This window comes from Pseudonaja textilis, chromosome 1 (genome assembly GCF_049901715.1).
Source record: "Pseudonaja textilis isolate UNSWEBS1 chromosome 1, rPseTex1.2, whole genome shotgun sequence".
NCBI classification, from domain to species: Eukaryota; Metazoa; Chordata; class Lepidosauria; order Squamata; family Elapidae; genus Pseudonaja; species Pseudonaja textilis.
Genome location: NC_141990.1, coordinates 222,604,635 through 222,627,047, shown reverse-complemented (window position 1 = coordinate 222,627,047; position 22,413 = coordinate 222,604,635). Strand labels below are relative to the sequence as shown.

At 43.7% G+C, this 22,413-nt stretch overlaps 2 protein-coding genes across 8 annotated transcripts in view; one reads left to right on the top strand and one right to left on the bottom strand.

Annotated features, from left to right (window-relative positions):
* OBSL1 (obscurin like cytoskeletal adaptor 1) overlaps window positions 1–674 on the top strand; it is an 84,449-nt gene extending 83,775 nt beyond the window's left edge. For all 4 annotated transcript variants that reach the window (XM_087920620.1, XM_087920622.1, XM_087920619.1 and 1 more), the window contains one exon: window positions 31–674. In XM_087920620.1, coding sequence (XP_087776746.1) covers window positions 31–38 — 8 coding nt within the window. In that variant the 3' untranslated portion in view covers window positions 39–674. The remainder of the gene's footprint in view (window positions 1–30) is intronic.
* A 183-nt stretch (window positions 675–857) lies between these two features.
* Window positions 858–17,625, bottom strand: TMEM198 (transmembrane protein 198). 4 transcript variants are annotated; one of them, XM_087920624.1, is made up of 5 exons: window positions 17,061–17,625; window positions 9,574–9,816; window positions 7,846–8,421; window positions 3,739–3,926; window positions 858–2,412 (listed from the first exon to the last, which is right to left on the bottom strand). In XM_087920624.1, exons 2-5 carry the CDS (start codon window positions 9,734–9,736, stop codon window positions 2,266–2,268), a joined length of 1,074 nt encoding a protein of 357 aa, XP_087776750.1. In that variant the 5' UTR covers window positions 9,737–9,816; window positions 17,061–17,625; the 3' UTR covers window positions 858–2,265. The 4 variants fall into 4 exon arrangements, with proteins under 4 accessions (XP_087776750.1, XP_026563747.1, XP_087776751.1 ...); XM_026707962.2 differs by lacking the exon at window positions 17,061–17,625 and adding an exon at window positions 16,719–16,841; XM_087920625.1 differs by lacking the exon at window positions 17,061–17,625 and adding an exon at window positions 11,198–11,271.
* Between the last annotated feature and the right edge of the window lie 4,788 nt (window positions 17,626–22,413).

Below are 22,413 nucleotides of genomic sequence, written 5' to 3'. Positions count from 1 at the left end.
ATTGCTTTCTATTCTTTTCTTTTTTGACAGAGTGCTAGCACCAGGAAAGTCCTGAATACAGTGGAGCAAAGTTTAAGCTTGGAAAGGCAAAGAAGCAAGTTGACAGTTGTATGAATAATCACACACAAAAAGACAAGTCATCTTGTCTTCTTCCTCTTCTGCACGACATGGGAAACATGTTCTGCTTTATTAAATGTTCTTAAGTCCTAATTTTGTTTAAAATGTTGCGTTTGGTTGGTGTGATGATCTGCTGGTCCTGGATCAACGGGAAAAGACAAAGCACTGGAACTGTATTACCTCTAACTTTATATATTCATCAATGGGTCTAATTTAGACCAACGGAATGGCCAACTACTTTACTTTCTTCTCCCCTCCCAATTAAACCCATTTCCCCTCACAGATGCATTGAACTCCTGGTATGTACTGCATTCTCCTCTTCTCCCATGTTCTTCATATAAAGCTGCAACAGGCTCAACAGAAAGCTGTATGCCTAGATATGTCCATTGTGCAGTATACCTTTATGTGTATTATCTGTATTTCTAAACCCCATTCCTTAAAAAAGATCTGAAATTGAAAGGAGAAAGGTATTCCTTTGGAGGAAAAACACAAGTGGATAATTTAAAGCAATTGTCTGGAGTGTGTTATGCCTTTACCAATAAAGTAGGAAAACTTCAGAACTTAATGATTGCCCTTTAGATATAGCTGCTAAAAATATTGTTTCAAGATGTGGGTTGACTTCATTCTCCTTCCAAATTAAGCCTTAACTCGTCTCCAGTTCTATCTGCATAGGTAAGTAACAGTGGCTTGGTTCGAGTTTGATGCTTTCAGCCCGTTCATTGATAGATGCACTACTCCTAAAAGGCTTTTTTTTTTTACTTGCGCAGCCACAGCCCGGCAGCGTTTGGCACATATACAAAAAGAGAGAGACAAAACAAAAGAGAGTGCAAAGTTTCTGGGGTGACAACAGTGATGACTGGTGACAGACACATGCAGTTTCTCAATGGAGAGAAGCCTTGCTGGATCCTTATCTGCCTCCCCTTAAAAAAAACATGGCTGATGAATCCTCCCCACCCCCCTTCCAGTTTCCTTAAAGTTGGAGATATTGAGCAAGCCCTAGCCCCAGAGACAACAGTGGAAGTCCATTCTGAAAATGTGGGAGTTGCTGAAGTTTGTCCAGCAGTGCAGGGGAAATACCTTGGTCTCTGTTCTCCCCTGTTATGTGAGATTAGATAGGAAAACATGGTTTGGGCCTAAGGATTTTCTTTTCCCTATCCAACTTCTGGATCTGGCAAAACTCTCCAGCCCAACTCTTGGTTAATAATAAATTAATACAAATAACTCTCACAAGACTATGTACATGGGTTCCCCCTCTCCAGATCCATTACTACCTCACGCTCTTGCCAGAATCAGGAGTGAAGGTGGGGGGGTGTATCCAAAAAGGGTTGTTGCCTGGATACCAGTCGCAAGTCCATAGCTTCTCCAGTGCCACCACACGCACACAGACTCACACTCACGCTTGCATACTTCAACAGTGACAAAACCCAGCACAGGTTGCCAATCCCCACCCTCCTCCCCTTCCTTCCTTGAGTCACGCATTTAAACAGAATGCCAGGCACTGGTATGGGCAAGGGGCCCAGGGCCAGAGGGCCCCATTTCCCTGAGCTGGCTAGTTCCCACCAGACCGGAGTGAACTAGTCATAAGCTTCCACTAACAGTCCACCATGGCACCTGCGCCCTGAAACAATCCTTCGGGTCAGTGCATGCAAAGACAGTCTGTAGGGCAAGGCAGTTGTGGCAAGGGAGCACACAACCATCCAACAGTCCTTCCTTTTGAGGCCTGCTCCAGAAGTGATGGGTAGGAAAAAGTTCTCATTGCTTATTGTGGGGGTTGTTCCAGATGAGTTATTCTTTCTTTAGTGGCCTCCCTCCCCCACCCCACACCCTCCCCCCCCACCCCGCAAGTTCTGCATTTCACATTTCTGACCGTGCGTGGATTACAGCCAGATCTCGCTTCAGCCCTTTGCCTCAAGCACCTGCTCAAACTCCTTCCTCACCTCTTGTTGCATGATGGCTTAGAAGCACTAGGAAGAATTCCACTTATGTTTAGCGGTTTGAGAGGTGTTGAAATACATCTGCGCATAGGCTGCAAATGCCAGTGAAGAATGTTCTCAGATCCTGGTGGTAACCAAGATGCTAGTTCTAGCCACATGGCTTGGCCCAGGTGACCACAGGAGACAGCACTTGTATTCAGGGGGAAGTGCTGGTCTATACTCTCATGGCAGGACCCGAGCCGGTGGTCAGGGGCACAGTGGAGCCACAGTCATAGTCTATGTCAATGGCAGCATGAGCGTTGGCCAGGAGGCTGTTGAGAGAGGAACCTGTCTGCCGTTCTCGGAAGCTCTGTATGTAGCTCTGAGAAAAGAAAAAAATTTTTTTTAAATGATTACAAAAATACAAATTCATACCCCCATTTCTCGCTGAAATTTTACCACATGGAAGAACTGGCTTTGCCGTCTTGTTCTTAAAGTGCTTTGGGTAAGTCCAGCTTCACCTCCTGATCTGCTTGGGAGAAGGCATGCATAATCTCTGAGCGATCACCAATTATTACAGTACTGCTATCGCCTTCTATAGCTGCCAGAGGTTTCACTCATTTTACCACTTTAAACATTGCAATTTGCTGTATTTAGGTATACCTAAAGCAGGGGTGTCAAACTCACGGCCTGTGGGCCAGATATGTCATGCGCTGGTCACGCCCACCCCCAGTTTAGCGAAGGTGGAAAAAAAGTTGCGATACATCATGTGATGATACTATGTCGTCGCGAGTTTGACACCCCTGGCCTAAAGCCAGTCTCGGTGGTACAGTGGTTAGAGTGCAGTACTGCAGGCTATTTCTGCTGACTATCAGTTGCCTGACAGTTCAAATCCCACCAGGCTCAAGGTTGATTCATCCTTCTGAGGTTGGTAAAATGAGGACCTGGATTGTTGGGGGCAATATGCTGACTCTGTAAACTGCTTAGAGAGGGCTATAAAGCACTACGAAGTGGTATACAAGTAAATACTATTGCTACTGCATCCCAGTAGCAGTAGGGACACAGTGGCTTGTCATAACAATTTTTCCCAGTTAGCACAGATTACAAAAGTGTCAACAAACATTGGGTGGCATAATTATGTATATCATTATTAGATGGAAAGCTCACTACATGTACTTTAATTTGGGGGAAGGAGGGGGAGGTTCCTTATGACAACACTATTGGTAAAAAGCAGACATTCCTCTATGGTTAAAAATAAATTTTGAAGACTTAGATGCTTTTCCATTCCTGTCTTCCAAATGCAACCACCAAAGCCACAATTGGAATGTATTTTCTCTGAACATCTTCTCTTCACATATGCAACTCCTTGATTTGTGTGAAGGTATCAATTCATAAGCAGTCAATGGGTCTGGGATCTTTACATTTCTGTTTTTTTCCTTACATCTCAAAATAAGCTAAATTGCCGGGGTGGGTGGGTGTGCAAGAAAACAGTAGATGCAGCAAGAAAAGGGTATCAAAAAGGGAAGAACACTGTGAAAATACTTCAAAAATAGCAAATGGGATGATGGAAATACAAGATGCCTGGAAGGAAAAGAACGAGAGACAAGTTCATTTCCTCCAGCAGCTCCTTCCACCCCACTAACAGCAATTTTCAGCTGAGATTCCCATGGCCCTACCGCTGTATAGGAAGACCCGGGCATTTACTCACTGGGGAGAGCACATCCCCATCAAATCGACGCACAGGATTAGGCTTGCGGCGGTAGGCCGGCTCAGGCGGATGGGCTTTATGTTGCAGGTGGGGATGAGGATGTGGCCGCTTTTTCTTCTTTTCTTTCCGCTCTTCCCGCTGCTTGATCCGCATCAACTGCACACGACGCTGCTGTCGACTGATAATCACTATGGGATAAGAAGAGCATGGCATGAGACCCCAAAGGACAAAGGGCTGGCCCCCAGTGTGGGACTGCAGCCATTTTGAAACTTCTCTATTGTGGACTTCTTTTTTAAATGAAAAAAGCAGAGTTGACATCCAACAAAAATTAGGTTAAGTTGATGATTGACACAGATCCTGAGCAAGGACGGGCTTCAAAAATTTTAACAACGGGTTCTCTGCCCGGTTACTGGGTGGGCGTGGCCTAGTCAACCTCCTGCACCACGGTGATGGGGATGGACATTTTTGCCTTCCCCAGGCTCCAGAGACTTTCCTTGAGTCTCCAGGAGGACAAAAGCGGGCCTCCCTGGGCTCCAGAGGCTCTCTGGAAGCTGGAAATGGGCCCATTTCTGGCTTTCCCGAACTCCCAGGAGGCCCGTCTTTCGGCCTCCTAGAGCCTCCATGCACGCACTGCACTTACCTGCAACCAAAACAGGCCATGTGGGGACTCCTAGGCAGGGGGGATGGGCGGGGCCGGCCAGTAGTGGGATTTGGGGGTTCTTCAAACTGCACAGAATCTTAATTAGGGGTCTCTCGTACCTTTGTGAACCCCCAGCAGCCCACCCCTGGTCCTGAGGCATTAGCTGACATGACTGAGGAAAGGGCTTTTATTCCGATAGTTGGGGACCAGGTACTTACTTGGCTTGGTGGGTCTCTCTCTTTCCAGGATCAGCCACTAAATGAGGAGACAGCCCCGCTAGCAAAAGCTCATCCTGGTTAGGTCTTCACACACCATAATCTCTAACCAATCTTAAGGTCTGCTGGGATTATATGGGGAATTTTTAATGAATAAGTACATTTAAAATTCGGGGAGAGAAGGTATTAGGGATTTACATGGAGGAAACGGATAGAAAAAGTATTAAGCATATTCTGCTGTCACCAGCATCAGCTGCATTCTCCTAAAGTGGGTTTATAAAAAAGGATGACAAGTCACAATTATAGCTACTGACAACATAATAATGTAGCTTAGTTCTCAAAGGCAAATATATGGTCCTGAATAAAGTCTGAATAAAAGTTTTAAAATTGTAATTGATTAATTACTGTAATTAATCAGTTAAGCTTTAATCATATATTAAAGTTTCTTCCAAATTAATTGTTGGGTACTTATGTTAGGAGGACTCAAGCATATTTCAGAGAAAGGGAAAGTAAAAATGGCATTTCTTCCATTTGATGCTAATAGAAACACACATATTGTCTTTCAGGATGAAATCAGTGTGACTTTCTTCTAACAATAACAACCCTAGGCCACTGACACTGAGAGCATTCAGTTGACATTCACGTCAATATGCTTTTAAAGTTAAGATTTTACATAAATCATACGGTCACAAATGTATTTTTCAAACTATATTGGTACAGACATGTTGCCATATCAGGGAACATGCCATAGTTCCAATCTTATTTTGATCTTCAATTTATATTTTTGTCTTTATTTCAATGCTCCAGGTAGCTGGAAACAAACTTAACATTACAAATGAAGGCAAAATTTTAAATTTAACATTGTAAAAGAATACAATCAATGGCATTAAAATCATTCCTCAAATAGTTAACAATTAAAACTTAGTGAAAGATGCATTTTTATCCACTCCCTAAATACTGAGAGACTGGGAGTCACTTAACTTATAAAGGAACATTCTGTTTAGCTCAAGAGCCACACAATACAAGGCCCTTTTATGCATGCTCAACAGTACAGTCCAAGCACTAGGGGTATCTTCAGAAGAGCCTCAGGAGGTCTAAGACAGTGTGCAGGTTCATATCAGGAAAAGCAGATATTCAAGTCCTAAGTCATTTTAGGACTTCAAAGGGCCACAGTAATGTTTTAACTCATACCCATCAGTAACCGATAGCACACAAACACACACACACACAGACACACACATGAAGTGCAGATCTTTCCATACAGGCATATACAATAAGATCCATTCCTTGCACAGGTGAGTAGTATTTGCTGTGGTATGTGCCACCCGTTGCAATTTATGGACACTTTCAATGGCAATCCCAATAAAATGCACTGCATAACTAAGTTGGGTTGAAACCAAGTGATGAATAATTTCGTGCAACTATCTCCAGAAGGGCAGCAGTTGTTGCACTGGTATGCAAACATACCTTCACTACAATCACATCCAGTGGCACATGAGGGATAAAAAGCACCCAGGTGTAAACTTGTTCTTTCTGCAGAAGTGCAACGCTACCCAGAATAAGCTTCGCCTCAATCCTAAATTCCTCTTTGTGGAACGCCACAGGTCAATACGATAACCTTAATGTCAAGTAGAAATCCCCCAATATCAGCTACTGGATACATTCCAACAGTAAATATTGGCACTACAAAACAGTGCCCAACTCTTTCCGTTGGTCTGGAAGAATAGTGTTGTTTATGGTGTCAAAAGCTAAAAGGTCTAAGTGAGAACTGGCAGGATCACAGTCCCCCAAATATTTTCTGGCACTTTTCATGTAACAGCTTGGTATTTTATTTCCCCTTTTGGCTGTAGAATCATATCTTCTCACTCCTCAAAGTATTTGTTTCATTTCGACATTTGCAGAATTAAGGATGGGAATGGGAGCAAAAGATCTCTGAAAAGCAAAGCACTCTCAGCCCCATAGTTTTATCTTGAAACATGGCTGCAATCAGTTCCAAAATGGTGACCTGCTAAGTATCTAAATAGACCAGGAAAGATAGGAGCAATTGAGGTGTTTCACTATTATTCCCACCCTTTATCAGTCAGGGGTGTATTGTAACTACATGATTGAAAATCTGTAAAATACACGTAAGAAGGGTGGAGCTCTCATCATATAGTTGCAGCTGCTATTTTGACATTTTTGATGCCCCTCATAGTTGCCCTGTCATCATTAGATGGCCCCCAGAAGATCACGAAATGGTGTTGTGCCCTCCTAACCACTCAAACTCCACTCACACCTGACCTAGGAGAAGAGCTTTCCACATTCAGGAACTTGAAATAACTTAACTCCCCAGAAAGCAATTGGGGACAGTGACAAATCTGTAAAAGACAAAAACTGGAATAAGGAAAAATTGCTATGTAATTTCACAGCAGCTTCATTATGCTGTAATGAAGAACATGGCCGCAAAGAGAAAAACGTGATGTATTTGAGAAGAGACACAGGAAGCACAAATGGAGAGATGGCCCTCCAAACACTAAGTAAAAATACAAGAGAATCCTCTGGTTCTCTTCTATTCTTTTGCGATCTTGGAACAAGTCCTTCAAGTATGAAACGCAATAGGCCACACACCTGGAAGAAGCAGTGCTTGGGCTCTATCAGAGCCACTTCTTTGACAAAAAAGGATGACAAGCAATTCTCTTTTTTTGCCTTGGGCAAACGATAACTTTAGTAAAAAGAAGTGCCAGCCACTGTTATCAGGAAGTCTATGCCCAATCACCTTCTGCCATATTAAACCCAGTCCTACTGTTTATGATATACAGTGAGCAGAACCCCACCCACCAGAAAACGTTGACCTTTTACAGAAACATTGGCACGATACCAGAAGGATCCAAGACTCATTGCCCAAATTAGCTGCTCTAATGTTCACACTTTAAAACTCAAAGAAAATGGCCTCCCTGAATCATATCATCAAAAGTTAGGCAGGGCTACCTGTTTCCATCCTGCTGCTTTTTGTGATGACAACTGTGACCCTAGCAGTGGTTGGAAGAGTAGGATATGGCCTTAAAACTGGAAAAGTTATCCATTCTAAACGTGGGTCTTAGTGTATGAGGGAGAACCCAATAAATTGCTCTGGCTAAATAAACCACAGTAAATCAAGTACAATCTGCAAGACCAGTCACTACAAGGCAAATCACTCATAAATCTAATTTAATTTGAACTCTGATTTGCTTGCTTTCATTCATTTTGCTCCCCATCCCATGAGCCCACACTCACCTTCAGTGTGTGAGTATCCTTCAGCTGTGACTTTCCATTGCACCAAGACACCCAAAAATGCCAGGACAGGCCAAGTACCCAGGATGACCCAGCTGTACCAGCAGATGGGCCGGGCAGGTGCCACTTTGACACGCTCATAAACATACTGCAGCAGCAAAAAGAGCTCAACAAAGTAGTCAGCAGTGGCGGTCATGACAGCACTACCGAAGACAGCAGTCGACAATGTGGTGAACAGGCGCTGCCATTGTAGGGTGAGGACAGCACACAGCATGCCCACCCCCAGCAATAAGCCAATGGGAATCCAGACAGTAGGTGGGTGGTAGAACTGCTCCATCACTACCAGTGTAGCCACAGCCAGTAGTAGCCCCAGCAGCAGCCCAACCATGAAGAGCCCGACACTGCGTACCAGCATGGTGACTAGCCCGCAGAGCACGCCAATGCCCAGGCCAATGCCCACAGAGGCCTCCACGCTTAGCTGAGTGTCCAGCACCCGCTCTTTGTAGCACAACATGAAGATGATTACTGAACCAAACATCAGCCCAGTCAGGAACATCACTGCTTTGAAGCATCGGTATCCTAAGGAAAAAAAATGAAAGGAGAGTCATAAGGGGGATAGGATAGGTTGCCCAACTGTTTGCTCTAGCAAATCAGAATGATTCCTATTCCATGTAGAGACCTGTGTTTGTAAGCATTTGTCCATGTGTATGACAGTTTGCATGCTCTCTTTTTACACATGCACTTTTTAAAATATATTACTAAGGGATATTTGGTTTTTTTTTTAAAAAAGGGACTTTATATGCTTCACTTGAACATTTCAGATCTTCTGTAATGTGTAATTGGAAGCATAGAGCTTTCATCTGAATGTTTCCTTCTAGGGCTTTTTACATTTATCTGGGGACTCAGTCATAGAGTTTGCTATAGTTAGGAATGAAGCCATAGGAGGATATTGGACAGAGCAGTTCAGATACCTGAGTTTCATTACATTACTACTAAACATACATTGGTTATGTTCATGCAACAGTGCTGAACCAGATGATCCCATCACCTTCAGTCACGAGGCTATTTTATATTTCATTTTATTCAATTTACATGGCCACCAATCTCAAACAAGTGATACTGGGTGACTAACAATTTAAAAGAGAGAGAAAAAAACAAGAGACACAAAGTAAATGCATAATCGATAGCCAAGATAAAAACAATAGCAACTCTCAATACAGCCACCTCATCAGCTCTGACCACATCTGTGAACACAGCCTGTGAACATTTTGGTGTGCAGGTAGCCACAACCCCAAAATGGCTGAATATGTCACGCCCCAGGTTTTGTTGTTGTTGTTTTTTGTTAAGTTCTACCGGATGTATCAAAGGAAGCTGTCCCTTTCTTCCTCACTTCCTGCATTTCAGGTGTGTGGGGACTTTCCTACCTCTCCATACTTTATAGCCACAGAGCATGTGAAGAGTTTCAATGACAGAGAGACTAGGATTAACTAAGTGTGAATTAGAGAGCTGACACAACACATTTGCTCCTTCCCCTGTGATCAATTATGTTTGTCACGCTGTACATAAGTTAATAAGACTTGTGACTGGTTGTAAGTGGGATTGCCCATTCAAATGTCCCAATAAGACAATGAAATAATACATTCGTCTTGAATCCACACGCTGTACTTTTAATTGCCCTTTATAGATCTGGAGTAATCTACAAGCCATCCCTCCCCACAACAACACACTCACCAAAGAAGCAATAGATGATCCCAAAGAGGCAGCACATGGCACACACAACTGAGGGCACTACTTGATAGTGCCTCTCAATCTCCTGATCACAACTATGTGTCCGGTCTTGGTCTGGTTCATGTGGAAGCAGTGGGAAACGCAGAGACTGTACAGTTGACGTCATGGCTCTTCAGGGCTTCTGTCAGGCTCCCTTCTCCCTCCCAGTCATTTGTAGAAGATACTGCCTCATGACTTAATGTCCATCTGCTGAGAAAGAATAGGAAAGGAATGGTGAACCTCAGCTTCTTGGAAGCCCACCGTGGTACAATTGATAATGCAACCTACCATCGGCTACAACATCTTCACAGGCTACATCTCTGAAGGAAGAACCAGCAACTCCCTACAGACAGGGCTATTCTGCTAGAATTTCAAAGGGACTTAAGGAACTCCCCCTCAGTCATCAGATCATCACTCCCACATCACTCCTGATTCTCTCTTCGAGCAGGAGATTTTCACAGCTCTGCTGGAAGCTGGCATCTTTCCTTATGCAACGCATGCATGTCCTGCCACTGAGTTAAAACAACCCCTTTTGTAATGTCTGCAAGAAGCAACTAAGAATCAGAAATAAATAAATGACGTAAGAATTAGGAACACCCACCCCGCTCCTAGAACTTGAGCCCAGTCCAGCAAATATGACGGTCAAGCAGAAGCAGCTCTCTAGAATGTTGGCAAGACGTTAAAGGCTCCAAACAGGCCAGAGAATTAACTCCAAGCTATTTCTATTTTTGTGGTTATTCAGAAACTGGCAGATCCTCCCCTCTTATAAGAACCTTGCAAAGCCTGCTGGAAATTGTTTTATATCATATTCCATGACAGAACAGCTCAGAGCAATTCTGGAAGAAGGGAGAGCTGAATAGGAATGGGACAAGAAGTTTCCAAAATCGGAGGGTGGGGGGGAGTGGCTATAAAGAGAACCACCACCATATGGTCTCTATAGCAACAAAGCTAAGAACAGATGATACTTTTAACAAGATTCCCCCCCACACACATACTTCCAACCCCCAGTCTCTGGCTTAAAGAACTGAGGGGGTAAGGGAGTGAGTCATCAAAGGGGGGTGTAGCAGTTCAGAAAAAGCATCTGTCAAAGGCCAACTTGCATTAACCCTATCTTGGCGTGCATGGGCTGCTTAAATCTCAAGCTAAGAACAGGGTAAGAATCTTAGGCGGGCTCTTCACCTATTTGTGTTTACTGTTTGCCACAAGATAAGAACAATAACGATAGGTGGCCCAAAGGACAAGAAAAATAAAAGATAAGTGGCTCAGGGTTAAAACCAGACCATGCAACAGCCCACTTCCTGCCCCTTCTGGACGGGCTATAGGCTGCAAGGCAAGCAACAAAGCATGGCTTTTCCTGCTTGTGAAGAATTTGCTAATCAACCAGGATATAAGGTGAAGCAGCACACAAGCCCTCCCTACTCCAGCCTTCGGCAACTGAAAGGATCAAATCCTGAATCAACAATGCATCTCAGCCTCCTTCCACATCCACCCCCACCCCCCCACATGGACACATAGGAATCCTTCTGCAGCAAAGCAATCTGTTGTTAGTATGGAGAGGGAGGAGCATTGAAGGTGGTATATAGCTCACATGCACACAAAGAGGTCAGCAGCCCTAGGAAAGCAGAGGCTCCTTCCTATCTTTCTCCTACACTCCCTCCCACTACCCCATCCGCTGCTTTTGTTCACTCCCTCCCTCCCCACAGCCAATGAAAACCAGGGCTAAAACTAGGACCTCTTCAGATTGGTGTGCTCTTTGTTGCTAAGGCAGGCAAGGCATTTTCTGATTGGTTGCTGTGAAATGACCATCTGACTGCTTCCCCCCCCCCCTTTTCTTTCCCAGGGTTGTGCTTTTTTTTGTTTTTGCTTTGTTTCAAAAGCTCCTCATTATCTGGCAAGAATTTGCAGATAATGGCTTACGAAATTATGAAATCAGCCTTCTCTAATAGAGTATTTGCTGGGTACATGGCTAGGAATTCTGGGAGTTGTAGCCCAACACATTGTACCTGGTACCTGGAGAGCACCACATTGGGCACAGCTGGATGAAACAGTTATTGTCCTTCTTCCTAGCTTTCAGGGTGAACAATATGTCCCTCTGCAGTTTTGGGGAGACTGAAACTCCCGATATCTTAAAACACTGGCTAGCATGGGACCTGAAGTTCAGCATCCTCAGGTGGGCTACGCAATGCCATTCCTGCCATGTATAATTGCTACCTGAGCTACCCGCCCTTATGATCAGCAGCCCAGTGAATCATGTCCAAGAATGACCTGGTTACAGTGGCAGCATTTTTTTTTAACTGGGAAGGTAACATCAAAGCTACTGGAAAGAAAGAAAAAATCTTTGAATATCATATTTTATTTTTATTTAGAGATAGAAATGGGAAACTGTCTGATAGTCAGCTACCTACCACATAATTAAGGATAATGAAGGTGATCTAGGAATTCTGTGTGAAGATCATGTCAGATCTGCTTAGTTCAAAGATAATGCTACCAAATCCCTAATGCTGCTTAATTTAAGGAACGTCTTCCTTGGTACGTTATCAACGGAAAGCTCTATCTGTCCACTAATATTTGTTATGGGCACTGGTTATAAAGGAATCTGTCTAGAAATAAACCAGGTTTTTCAATTGTGACCCCTACTTAATGGAATATCTTCCCATCAAGATGCAAACTTTATTTTCTCTAGGTAATTTTAAGAGAAATCTTAAAATTGTAATGTAGATATACAGTGGACAAACTCCCTTATATTTCTGGAAGCTGTGCTGTGAAAATACATGTGAGAAGCGAAAAAAATGGAAGGGCAGAAAAAGGTCAGCTGGATTAGATCAACAGTCTATTGAATCCTGCAATCTGTTCTTACAGTGGCCAACTAAATGCCACTAAATCAAAGCAGGACAAGCAGGACATAAAAGCAATAGCTCAGGCCCCTGCTTCAACCTTAATATTTCTTATTCATAAATACGCTATGTCTGAAAATTGCAAGTTGGCTTGAGAATAGCAGAATCAGAAGATCTAGTGCACATCCAAAGTTTATGCCAGGATCCCGTGTTGAACTTCTTAACAAAAGAAGGGGCTTGTGTCCTGTTATGAATTTTTATATACAAAACATACTGGATCCAGCAGGGCCTAATTCCAAACAAGCGTGCACACAATACAGAATGAATAAATATTATTTGCTACCATAAAGGTTCCACAGAGGAAGCCCTAATAAAATAGGACGTTAGATTACACAAAATTTCAAAATCTGAGAATTTTCATTATTTAATTGTAGTAGAACCTGCCTTACTTTTTATATTAACAAGATGTGGGTCCAATAAAAACAAATCACTGGCTCTTGTTGATATAATTGAAAACTACACCAGTTCACTGACATAGATAATTACACTCTTGTTCTATAAATAATCACACTCCTGCTCCATAATCAACATTTGGAATCCTGCCTGCATTGGTCTAACCCAAAATGTGAGGAATTGAGTCCCAAATAGAATACTGTGTTTTCTAGTCAACTGCTAATCTGTTTTTCCTCCTCATAGCACAGCTTTTCTAATTCTTCTCATACCCTGGTAGCTAAGTTTCCTTTTTCTATAGAGTACTGTTGCCAAGGGAAGAACCTACCTCACAGGCATGTTGTGAGGAAATGAGAGGAGGAAAGAATGTTAGGTATGTTTGCTGACTTGAATTATTTATAAAATATGGGTAAGATATAAATGAATAAATCCATAAATAAAGTAGCTCACAACAAAATGCGGGTCCTAAAACTAGGTTTTGCAGATTTATAATATCTGGGCTGCAAAGCTGTTCCCCCCCTCCCAAAATCCAGGCAACCACTAGATGGCAGCAAAGCAACACATAAAACTGCATGACTTTGCTGCCATCTAGCTTTTAACAGCAGAAAAGTCATGCAGTTTTATGTGTTGCTTTGCTCCTATCTCATGGTTACCTGGAGTTTTGAAACTCAGGTTGTGATAGTCCCAGTTTCTAGTATGATCACTGACACTTGCTGTACAGAAGAACTCTTGATCCATACCATCTCGTATGTATACGTTAAACAAACAAGATTCTGCTCCTGATCCCATCCTTCACTGGGAACAAGGAAATTTACAACTTAATCCTTGTTAGTATTTAGTGTATTTAATACTTGTTAGTATTTAATGTATTTAATAGCCACCAAGGCAACTGGACAGGGGATGCATGACTGACTGGCTAACTGTGCTATGTGTTCCAGGCCAGCCAGTTCAGTTTCTTTCCTGGAATTGATTGAGTCCCAATTAATCTTCCTCTGCAGTGATTGATGATTCAAGTTCCCACTTTCCCACAGGCTCCTTCATAAACAATATTCATCCCAGGAAACTTCGCAGTTACAAAAGGCAGTGAAGCTGATCCTTCCTTCCAAAATACATGAAGTCAGGAAGGAAAGAGCAGAAAGGAAGACTGTCTCCATACTAATTTCTGGGAATCCATCTCAGCAAGATTTGAGTAGCTCTGCAAACCAGTCTTTTCAAAAAGTCATGGCAGTATATATTGCAATCCCAAAGTACATGCAAGGGCTGCCATAATGCAACTCAAGTACTTCAGACGAGGTTTTAGGTATGGGACTTGGTAGGAGTTGGACTGATGCTGTGAAAGTGTCATTTGTGCAACCTAGTCCTAATGGAAGTAGTTTCTTCAAGGCTCAAACCTATGGCCCCAAACTATTTGTGTCTTAATAAACAGTGGCAGCACATACCTTGTTAAGCTCTGCAAATGTTTCCTGAAAGCTCATAAGTTCTGTCTATGAGGAAGCAAATCACCTTCTTTTTCTTCCCTCTGGCATTATTCTGGCAGCTTGCTGAAAAGCTCCTCCTGAAATAATCCTATTAACCTGGGAGCAACCCGGGGTAGTGGTACTATGAGGAGCAGCTGCAGCATGGGGGCCTGTGTGCCAGATGCTCTGCAAGCAAGGAGACTCCATAGCCCTGTTTTATGCTATAACAAAACATTGCTGTGTTGCTAGAGAGGCAGCAAAGAACATATGTTTGTTTGAAAAGGAAAACAGAAGCTTGAATGTTTTAGCACTAATTTTGTCCCTGGCATTTAATTCAGTCCCTCCATGCATGAATGATAAGCAAGCTATAAGTACCATACTTATGGCACCATATCCATATAAATGCACACATTACACAACGTGGAGACTATGGCCACAGGCTACAGCAGTCCCTGTCACTTGGAGGCTTTTTTTGTCCCCAAGTGATTAGTTCAGGATTACCTCATTAAGTAGTTCTCTGTGGCTAATTTCTCATTATCCTATAGCTAATGAGTCTAGTGGCTGTGGGGGGGGTGTAGCTTCAAAGATAGAAGTAACTTCATCAAAGTATAAATTTATTACTTTGGAAGACAAGATCTTCATAACTGAATCCATATTGCTCTATTCCATGCAAACCTCATCCTAAAGTTTTTCAAATGGTAGGACCCCTTTCAACTGCCCTGTTCCACTCATCATTTAGCTTCAAAAGCAACCTGGTACATCCCATTTCATAGCAAAATCATACACCCCCTTCCACCCCAAACATAAAACTCCCAGATATTTTTAGAAAGAATGTTTACAGTTGTTAACTATACCAAACCTGTCTAGTTGAACATTTAGAAGTCATACCTGTGACAGCCCCCATGCTGACTACTGTGTATCCAATTTAATCTACTTGGATTTAAACAGCAGACACAGTTGTGCAGACCTTCTTTCCCTTCTGTGGGAAATAGCATTTCATTGAAACAACAGAGAACCTGCTGGCAGCTTTTAAAATAACATCTCTATTATAACACAACCTTGTAGATCAGAGTCCACTGTATCAGATGCACAAAGTTTTTAATCATAACTGGAGGTATATAGAAATGCATATGTAGTGCTAGGTTTGAACATTATAAAGTTGTCATTGGGAGCTAAATATGTCTGTCTGTCTGTCTGTCTGTCTGTCTGTCTGTCTGTCTGTCTATCTATCTATCTATCTATCTATCTATCTATCTACCTACCTACCTACCTACTTACCTATCTTATATCTATCTAAGCTAACTCTATCAAAAGTAGGCAATGGCAAATTATGCCCATACTGTTGCGACAATCACTGCATCATTTATCAACAGGAGTTGAGCTTGACTTTACCATTGTCTTTTCTTTTCTTTCAGATGGAAGGGAAATACAGAAAGCACAAATACTACCAAGCATGAGGCCAGTTAGCCTTATAAGGCACCCCTTTTGCCATGTTTTCCTAAAACATCCTGTTTTGCTAATGGTAATGGCCTCATGTCTCCCGTTTCTTCTCGCTCTGCGTTCTTCCCTTCCTTCTGTTTATCACCATACCTGGCTGTGTCCATCCATTTATACCCCAGGCTGCTGCTCTATCAGCTTATCAGTATAATGCTGTCATTAGCACAAAGCCAGATCAAGATGCATCTTTGTTTGGGGCTGGCAGACCACATAAGGGAAGCTGGAGAGTTGCTAGGATACTGAGCTGCAAAGACTTCTGGGGGACCCAGCAGACTCCCTTTGTTTGGGATGAGGGGTCCGCCGGGAATCATGGACTTCGGAACCTTATAAAAACTGGAATACACCAAGGGTTTTCTTTTGGTGCATTGTTTCTGTCCCCTCCACCGAAGGGCTGTGGGCTTTGTGGTTGTTCTTTTAAAGCTTTGCCCTTTGTTTACCCAGGGCAAGGCTAATTCAAAGAGGGAAGAAGAGAGTGGCTGGGCTGGGCTTTTACTCCTTGCTCCCTCCACCCCTGGGTGCTATGTCTAAACAATGCAAGGCCGGGAGAATAAGGGCTTTGGAGCACACGCGGACTCCCCGAGGGGTTTAGCTTGCAATGGGCATCAGCTTGGGGGATTTGAGCGGGAGCCTCTGTGCCGGGTGGTGGTGAGCCTTGCCTACGATTCGAGAAGGGCCAGTTGTGTGTATGGATATTCGGGACAATACGGAACAGCAATCCTTTCCACCCCCCGCCCCCCCGGTTGTCTCCTCTCTCTCCCCCTCTAGCTTGCTTAATCCCGTCGGTGGCTTCCCGCGAAGCGACGCCGCGTTGACGGGCATGCAAAGGAACTTCACTCCCCCCCCCCCCCCCCCGCCTTTTCAAACTTCTTACCGTTGCCCGAGGCTGTCCCGGCGCAGGAGGGAAAGAGATTCGCGGCTACCGGCGGTTCTCTTTTCATCTTGCGTTAACCGGCGCTCCCGACGTCCCGGAGAGCAGACGCTGCTTTGTGTTTCGTCCCTCCCTTCCACCGACTCCCCCTCCCCCTTCCCGTGCTCCTCCATCACGGGGAACGTCCTCCGCCTAGCCCTCGGGGGAGGGGAGCGGCGGGGGACGTTTCCTTCCCCTCCTCCACCAAGCCGGGGGTGGGCTGCTGCAAGACAGCAGGCCCCAGCAATCTCTCCCCACCCACCCCCGCCACCCCCTCTCCCTGCTTTGCCTCGGTAGTTCCCCTACCTGCACGACCCAGGCTCGAACCCGGAGCGCCAGAGCCCGCCTGGCTCGGCCCGGTGCTGAGGACAGCTCCGCGTGACGTCACGGCGCAGGGTGGTTTTTTTTCTCTCTCTCTCTCTCTCCCTCTCTTTCTCTCCCCCCGCCCCCTTCCTTTCCGCTCCCGTCTGCTTCTCTTCGCGCGCCCTCGCGAGACCCGGCGAGGAAAGGTTGGCTCGGGCCAGGCACGTTGGTCGCCGTTTCCCTTTGCTTGTCTTCTTCTGTTTGAGGTCGTCGCCCGCCCCCAAGTCTCATCCTCCCCACCCCCACCCCTCTTATCGGCTGGAGCGCGCGGCGGGGGGGGGGAGGGAGCGAAGATGTCACACTCGCCCTTCGAGTTCCCCCACAGGATCCCTCCCGTCGCCCCTCTCTGTATGGGAGAGAGAGGTCAGCTCCCCTTTCGCTGCTTTCGCGTCCCGGCTATTTCCGGTTGGAAGTCTCTTTGTTTAAGGCATACCCCGGTACCTCGCCTGCTTCCAGAGCTCTAGGTTGGCTGGTCCGTGGGGCTTCCTCGTTGTAACTGACTTGCACTGGCAGCCGCCGGTTGGACCTTCTATTTGTAACCCTCTTATTTGCCACCCGTTGTATTTGCAGAGAAGTCCTAGTGTGCCTGCTGCGCTAGAGAAAAATGGAACCAAAGCGTCGTGTGGCGCCCCGTACCTTATTTTGGGTTAAATCTTGCTCTGCGATCCTTTCCATCAGATTGAATTAGAAACAGGTCGTTCCCTCCCTTGTTCCAATTTGCTAGCATTATCTATTTCTGCTGGGATTGTTCAGTGTTGGGTTTAAGCAATTGGCAATTAGCTTAATCCTGTAGAATCCTTATAGTTTATCAACATATTTCAAATCTTTTACAGATGAATTGCTTTTATCCAAAGTAGAAAAGCCCCTTTCAATTCAGTTTTACTCGTCTGTGCCATTGTCTTTGAAACTACCATCAAATATTATGACACTAAAACAAGAAATATGAATTTGTTGTTTGGTTACAAAGTTGTGTCCCAACTCTTACAACCCCACGGGCCATAGCCTGTCCTCCACTGTCTCCTGGAGTTTGCCCAAATTCATGTTCATTGGATCAATTATACTATTTAACCATCTTATCCTCTGCTGCACCCTTCTTTTGCACTCAACTTTTCCCAACATCATGGTCGTTTCCCAAAAGTCGTCTCTTCTCATTTGGTTGCCAAGTTAGTTGAGCTTCAAGAAAGATCCTACCACTTAACATTTACAGATGTTCCTTTGGGTTATACACTGCTCAAAAAAATAAAGGGAACACAAAAATAAGACATCCTAGATCTGAATGAATGAAATATTCTTATTAAATACTTTGTTCATTACATAGTTGAATGTGCTGACAACAAAATCACACAAAAATTATCAATGGAAATCAAATTTAGCAACCCATGGAGATCTGGATTTGGAGACACTCAAAATTAAAGTGGAGAAAAACACTACAGGCTGATCCAACTTTGATATAATGTCCTTAAAACAAGTCAAAATGAGGCTCAGTAGTGTGTGTGGCCTCCACATGCCTGTATGACCTCCCTACAACGCCTGGGCATGCTCCTGATGAGGTGACGGATGGTCTCCTGAGGGATCTCCTCCCACACCTGGACTAAAGCATCCCCCAACTCCTGGACAGTCTGTGGTGCAACGTGGCGTTGGTGGATGGAGCGAGACATGATGTCCCAGATGTGCTCAGTTGTATTCAGGTCTGGGAAACAGGTGGGCCAGTCCATAGCATCAATGCCTTCATCTTGCAGGAACTGCTGACACATTCCAGCCACATGAGGTCCACACCAGTATATGGTCTCACAAGGGGTCTGAGGATCTCATCTCAGGACCTAATGACAGTCAGGCTACCTCTGGCGAGCACATGGATGGCTGTGCAACCCCCTAAAACACTGCCAAACTGGTCATGCTGGAGGACGTTGCAGGCAGCAGAACGTTCTCCACGGCATCTCCATAACGTCACGTCTGTCCCACACCATTACTGACCCACTGCCAAACTGGTCATGCTGGAGGACGTTGCAGGCAGCAGAACGTTCTCCACGGCATCTCCAGACCGTCACGTCTGTCCCACGTGCTCAGTGTGAACCTGCTTTCATCTGTGAAGAGCATAGGGTGCCAGTGGTGAATTTGCCAATCTTGGTGTTCTCTGGCAAATGCCAAATGTCCTGCAGTGTTGGGCTGTAAGCACAACCCCCACATGTGGACATTGGGCCCTCATACCACCCTCATGGAGCCTGTTTCTGACCGTTTGAGCAGCCACATGCACATTTGTGGCCCACAGGAGGTTATTTTGCAGGGCTCTGGCAGTGCTGCTCCTGTCCCTCCTTGCACAAAGGCAGAGGTAGCGGTCCTGATGCTGGGTTGTTGCCCTCCTACGGCCTCCTTCACATCTCCTGATGTACTGGCTTGTCTCCTGGTAGCGCCTCCATGCTCTGGACATTACGCTGACAGACACAGCAAACCTTCTTGCCACAGCTTGCATTGATGTGCCATCCTGGATGAGCTGCACTACCTGAGCCACTTGTGTGGGTTGTAGACTCCGCCTCATGCTACCACTAGACGGAAAGCACCACCAGCATTCAAAAGTGACCAAACCATCAGCCAGAAAGCATAGGAACTTGAGAAGTGGTCTGGGGTCACCACCTGCAGAACCACTCCTTTACTGGGGATGTCTTGCTAACTGCCTATGCTTTCCATCTGTTTGTTGTCTATTCCATTTGCACAACAGCATGTGAAATTGATTGTCAATCAGTGTTGCTACCTAAGTGGGCAGTTTGATTTCACAAAAGTGTGATTGACTTGGATTACATTGTGTTGTTTAAGTGTTCCCTTTATTTTTTTGAGCAGTGTATATGATGTTATATATGAGGCTTGAAGAGTAGTATTTGTATAGATCCCAACATTTTAACATCAAGGCTCCTTAAAACAGTTGGGCATAAAACTATAACAAGAGAAGTATAATTAATGTATTCCTGAACTCTGGAATGGTGCAGAATCTGGTACAGTATCTTAACATTTTCTAGCACAGCAATGGCAAAAGTGCGCTATTGTTTAAACTAGCCTGGATATATTGGGGTTTTTAAACCCATAATAGGCTATGGAATGGTTAGTTCCACAAGAAATTGCAAGGCATTTGAATCAGTTTGTTTGGTTATGACAAGAAAGGGAAAAAATAACAATTCTATGTGCTAGTTTTTTACTAGGCATTTCATTCTAAAAGAGGACATATGACATGGACATATGCAGGAACCTCTCCTATTTCCATTTGGTAGACTTTACAGAAATTGCTTCTTCTATATAGCCATTTGACTGGTTCTTTGAAGTTGTCCCTTTACATATCGACATAAAAACACAATTGCAAAATACCAACTTTGTAGCATTCAGATTGCAAAAAATATGTGAGTTGGAAAACAAAGCCAAATATCCTTCCACACACACACATCCAGAGGTTAGTCACTTTACTAGTTGAGACATGTCACCAAATCTGCTGTCTGAATCCCACTTGCCATCTGCTGAGTCTCAGCATCATGAAGAGGATGATGCGTAGGAATGATGAGCTGTTGCTGTTCTTGCTGCCTTCTCCCCTCCCACATTTGGTATTCAGTAGCTCAATTTAGATTCTCCTCAGCTGTACTAGATGATTAATTCTACCCTGTGGAATGGAAAGCCTTTCTTTGTCTTAGTGCTACACTCTAGCAAAATTTGAGTACGTATAAAATCTTCCCCTAAAACGTAAACAATTGTACAAAGATACTATGACCCCCCTCTACCAGCACTCAAGATTGTATGTGTCCCCTATTTGGGGGCACATCAGATGATTTAAATTGTTCAGCTCTGAGTATGACATCTCTTATGCCAGCAGTTTCATCTATTAGGCTATCAGTTAAAAGTCTGTATTCCACATCTCAGTCATCCAGGTCATGGTTGTCCCAAAGATGCTTTTTCAGGAGGCAACTGGACTTTCTTGTTTTTTCTTTTGAAGATGTTTCCCTTCTCATCCAAGAAGCTTCTTTAGCTCTGACAGGATAGTGGGGAATGGAAGGATTTATATTCCTTGCAGACAACTGGCAATCTGCATCCTTTTAGCCATTTAGCCATAAGTCTGAAGCACTTGGAGGTTTATCTGTGTCCTCAGGGTCACCTGAGTAGTGGTCCTGGTTCCTGTAGTCTGCAATTTTTCCTAGGCTATCAGTTTGTTAGGATGGGGTAGAAAATTGACATACTGTACAGATAGTCTTGACTAACATTTAGGAACCATCAAAATTATAACACTGAAAAAGTGACTTAGGACCAATCCTTCCACTTAAAACCACCACAACACCTCCATGGTCAAAATTTGGATGCTTGGCAACTGGTATATGTTTACAACAGTTGCAGCATCCCAGGGTTATGTGACGGCTTTCTCAGACAGTGTCTCACAAGCAAAGTCAACAGGGGAAGTGAGATTTGCCTAACTACCACGTGATTCACTTAACAATTATAGTAATTTGCTTAAGAACCATGGCAAAAAACATCATGAAATTGGGCATTATTCATTTAAGACTGCCTTGCTTAGTAACAGAAATTCTGATTCCCAATTGTGGTTATAAATTGAGGATTACTTGTATTCCTGTTTTAGAACCGAAAGAACACCGTGCCGACTTTTCACTCAAATCAGGATATATTCAAAGTTTTTATTAGTTTTACAGGATTCAATACAACAACATGACTTAACACATGCTACCGTTTTAAAAATGAAATAAAAGTTTTATATTGTTACACATAGTTCAGTGAAATATTATGTTTAAAAGACTTGTAAAGAAAGCTTTCTGAAGTTTTCAGCCTCTGTGTTCTTGCTCAACTAATTAAGGATCTATAATTTTTGTTTTGAAGATGTTTTTAGTTTCTAAATAGCTCTTTGAGATGGACTTGAATATAATATTGGATGATTCAACAAGGATTCAACAAAACATAAAATGTAATGTAGAGTGCTCACAGAACTACCAGTATATTAAAAAAAATCATTTTTATCACTTTTGAATGTGGTATGAAAAGCTAGTGGCTTGAGCTCTCAAATAACACTACAAACATGGTGCAGGAAAAAAAACCCAAGAGATTATTGCACTTTAAAGATTGGTTGTCAATATTAAAGATTTGACTATAATAATGTTTTGTTGTGTTCGCTACAACAGAATAACAGCCATTCTTCTGGGAAATGATGTGAAAGCTTCATGGACTGTTTGTGCCCACACTCAGAAAATTGTAAAGGAAACATATTGATTTGTCCTTTCCTGATTCTCATCCCATTTTAAATTGAGACTGGATACAT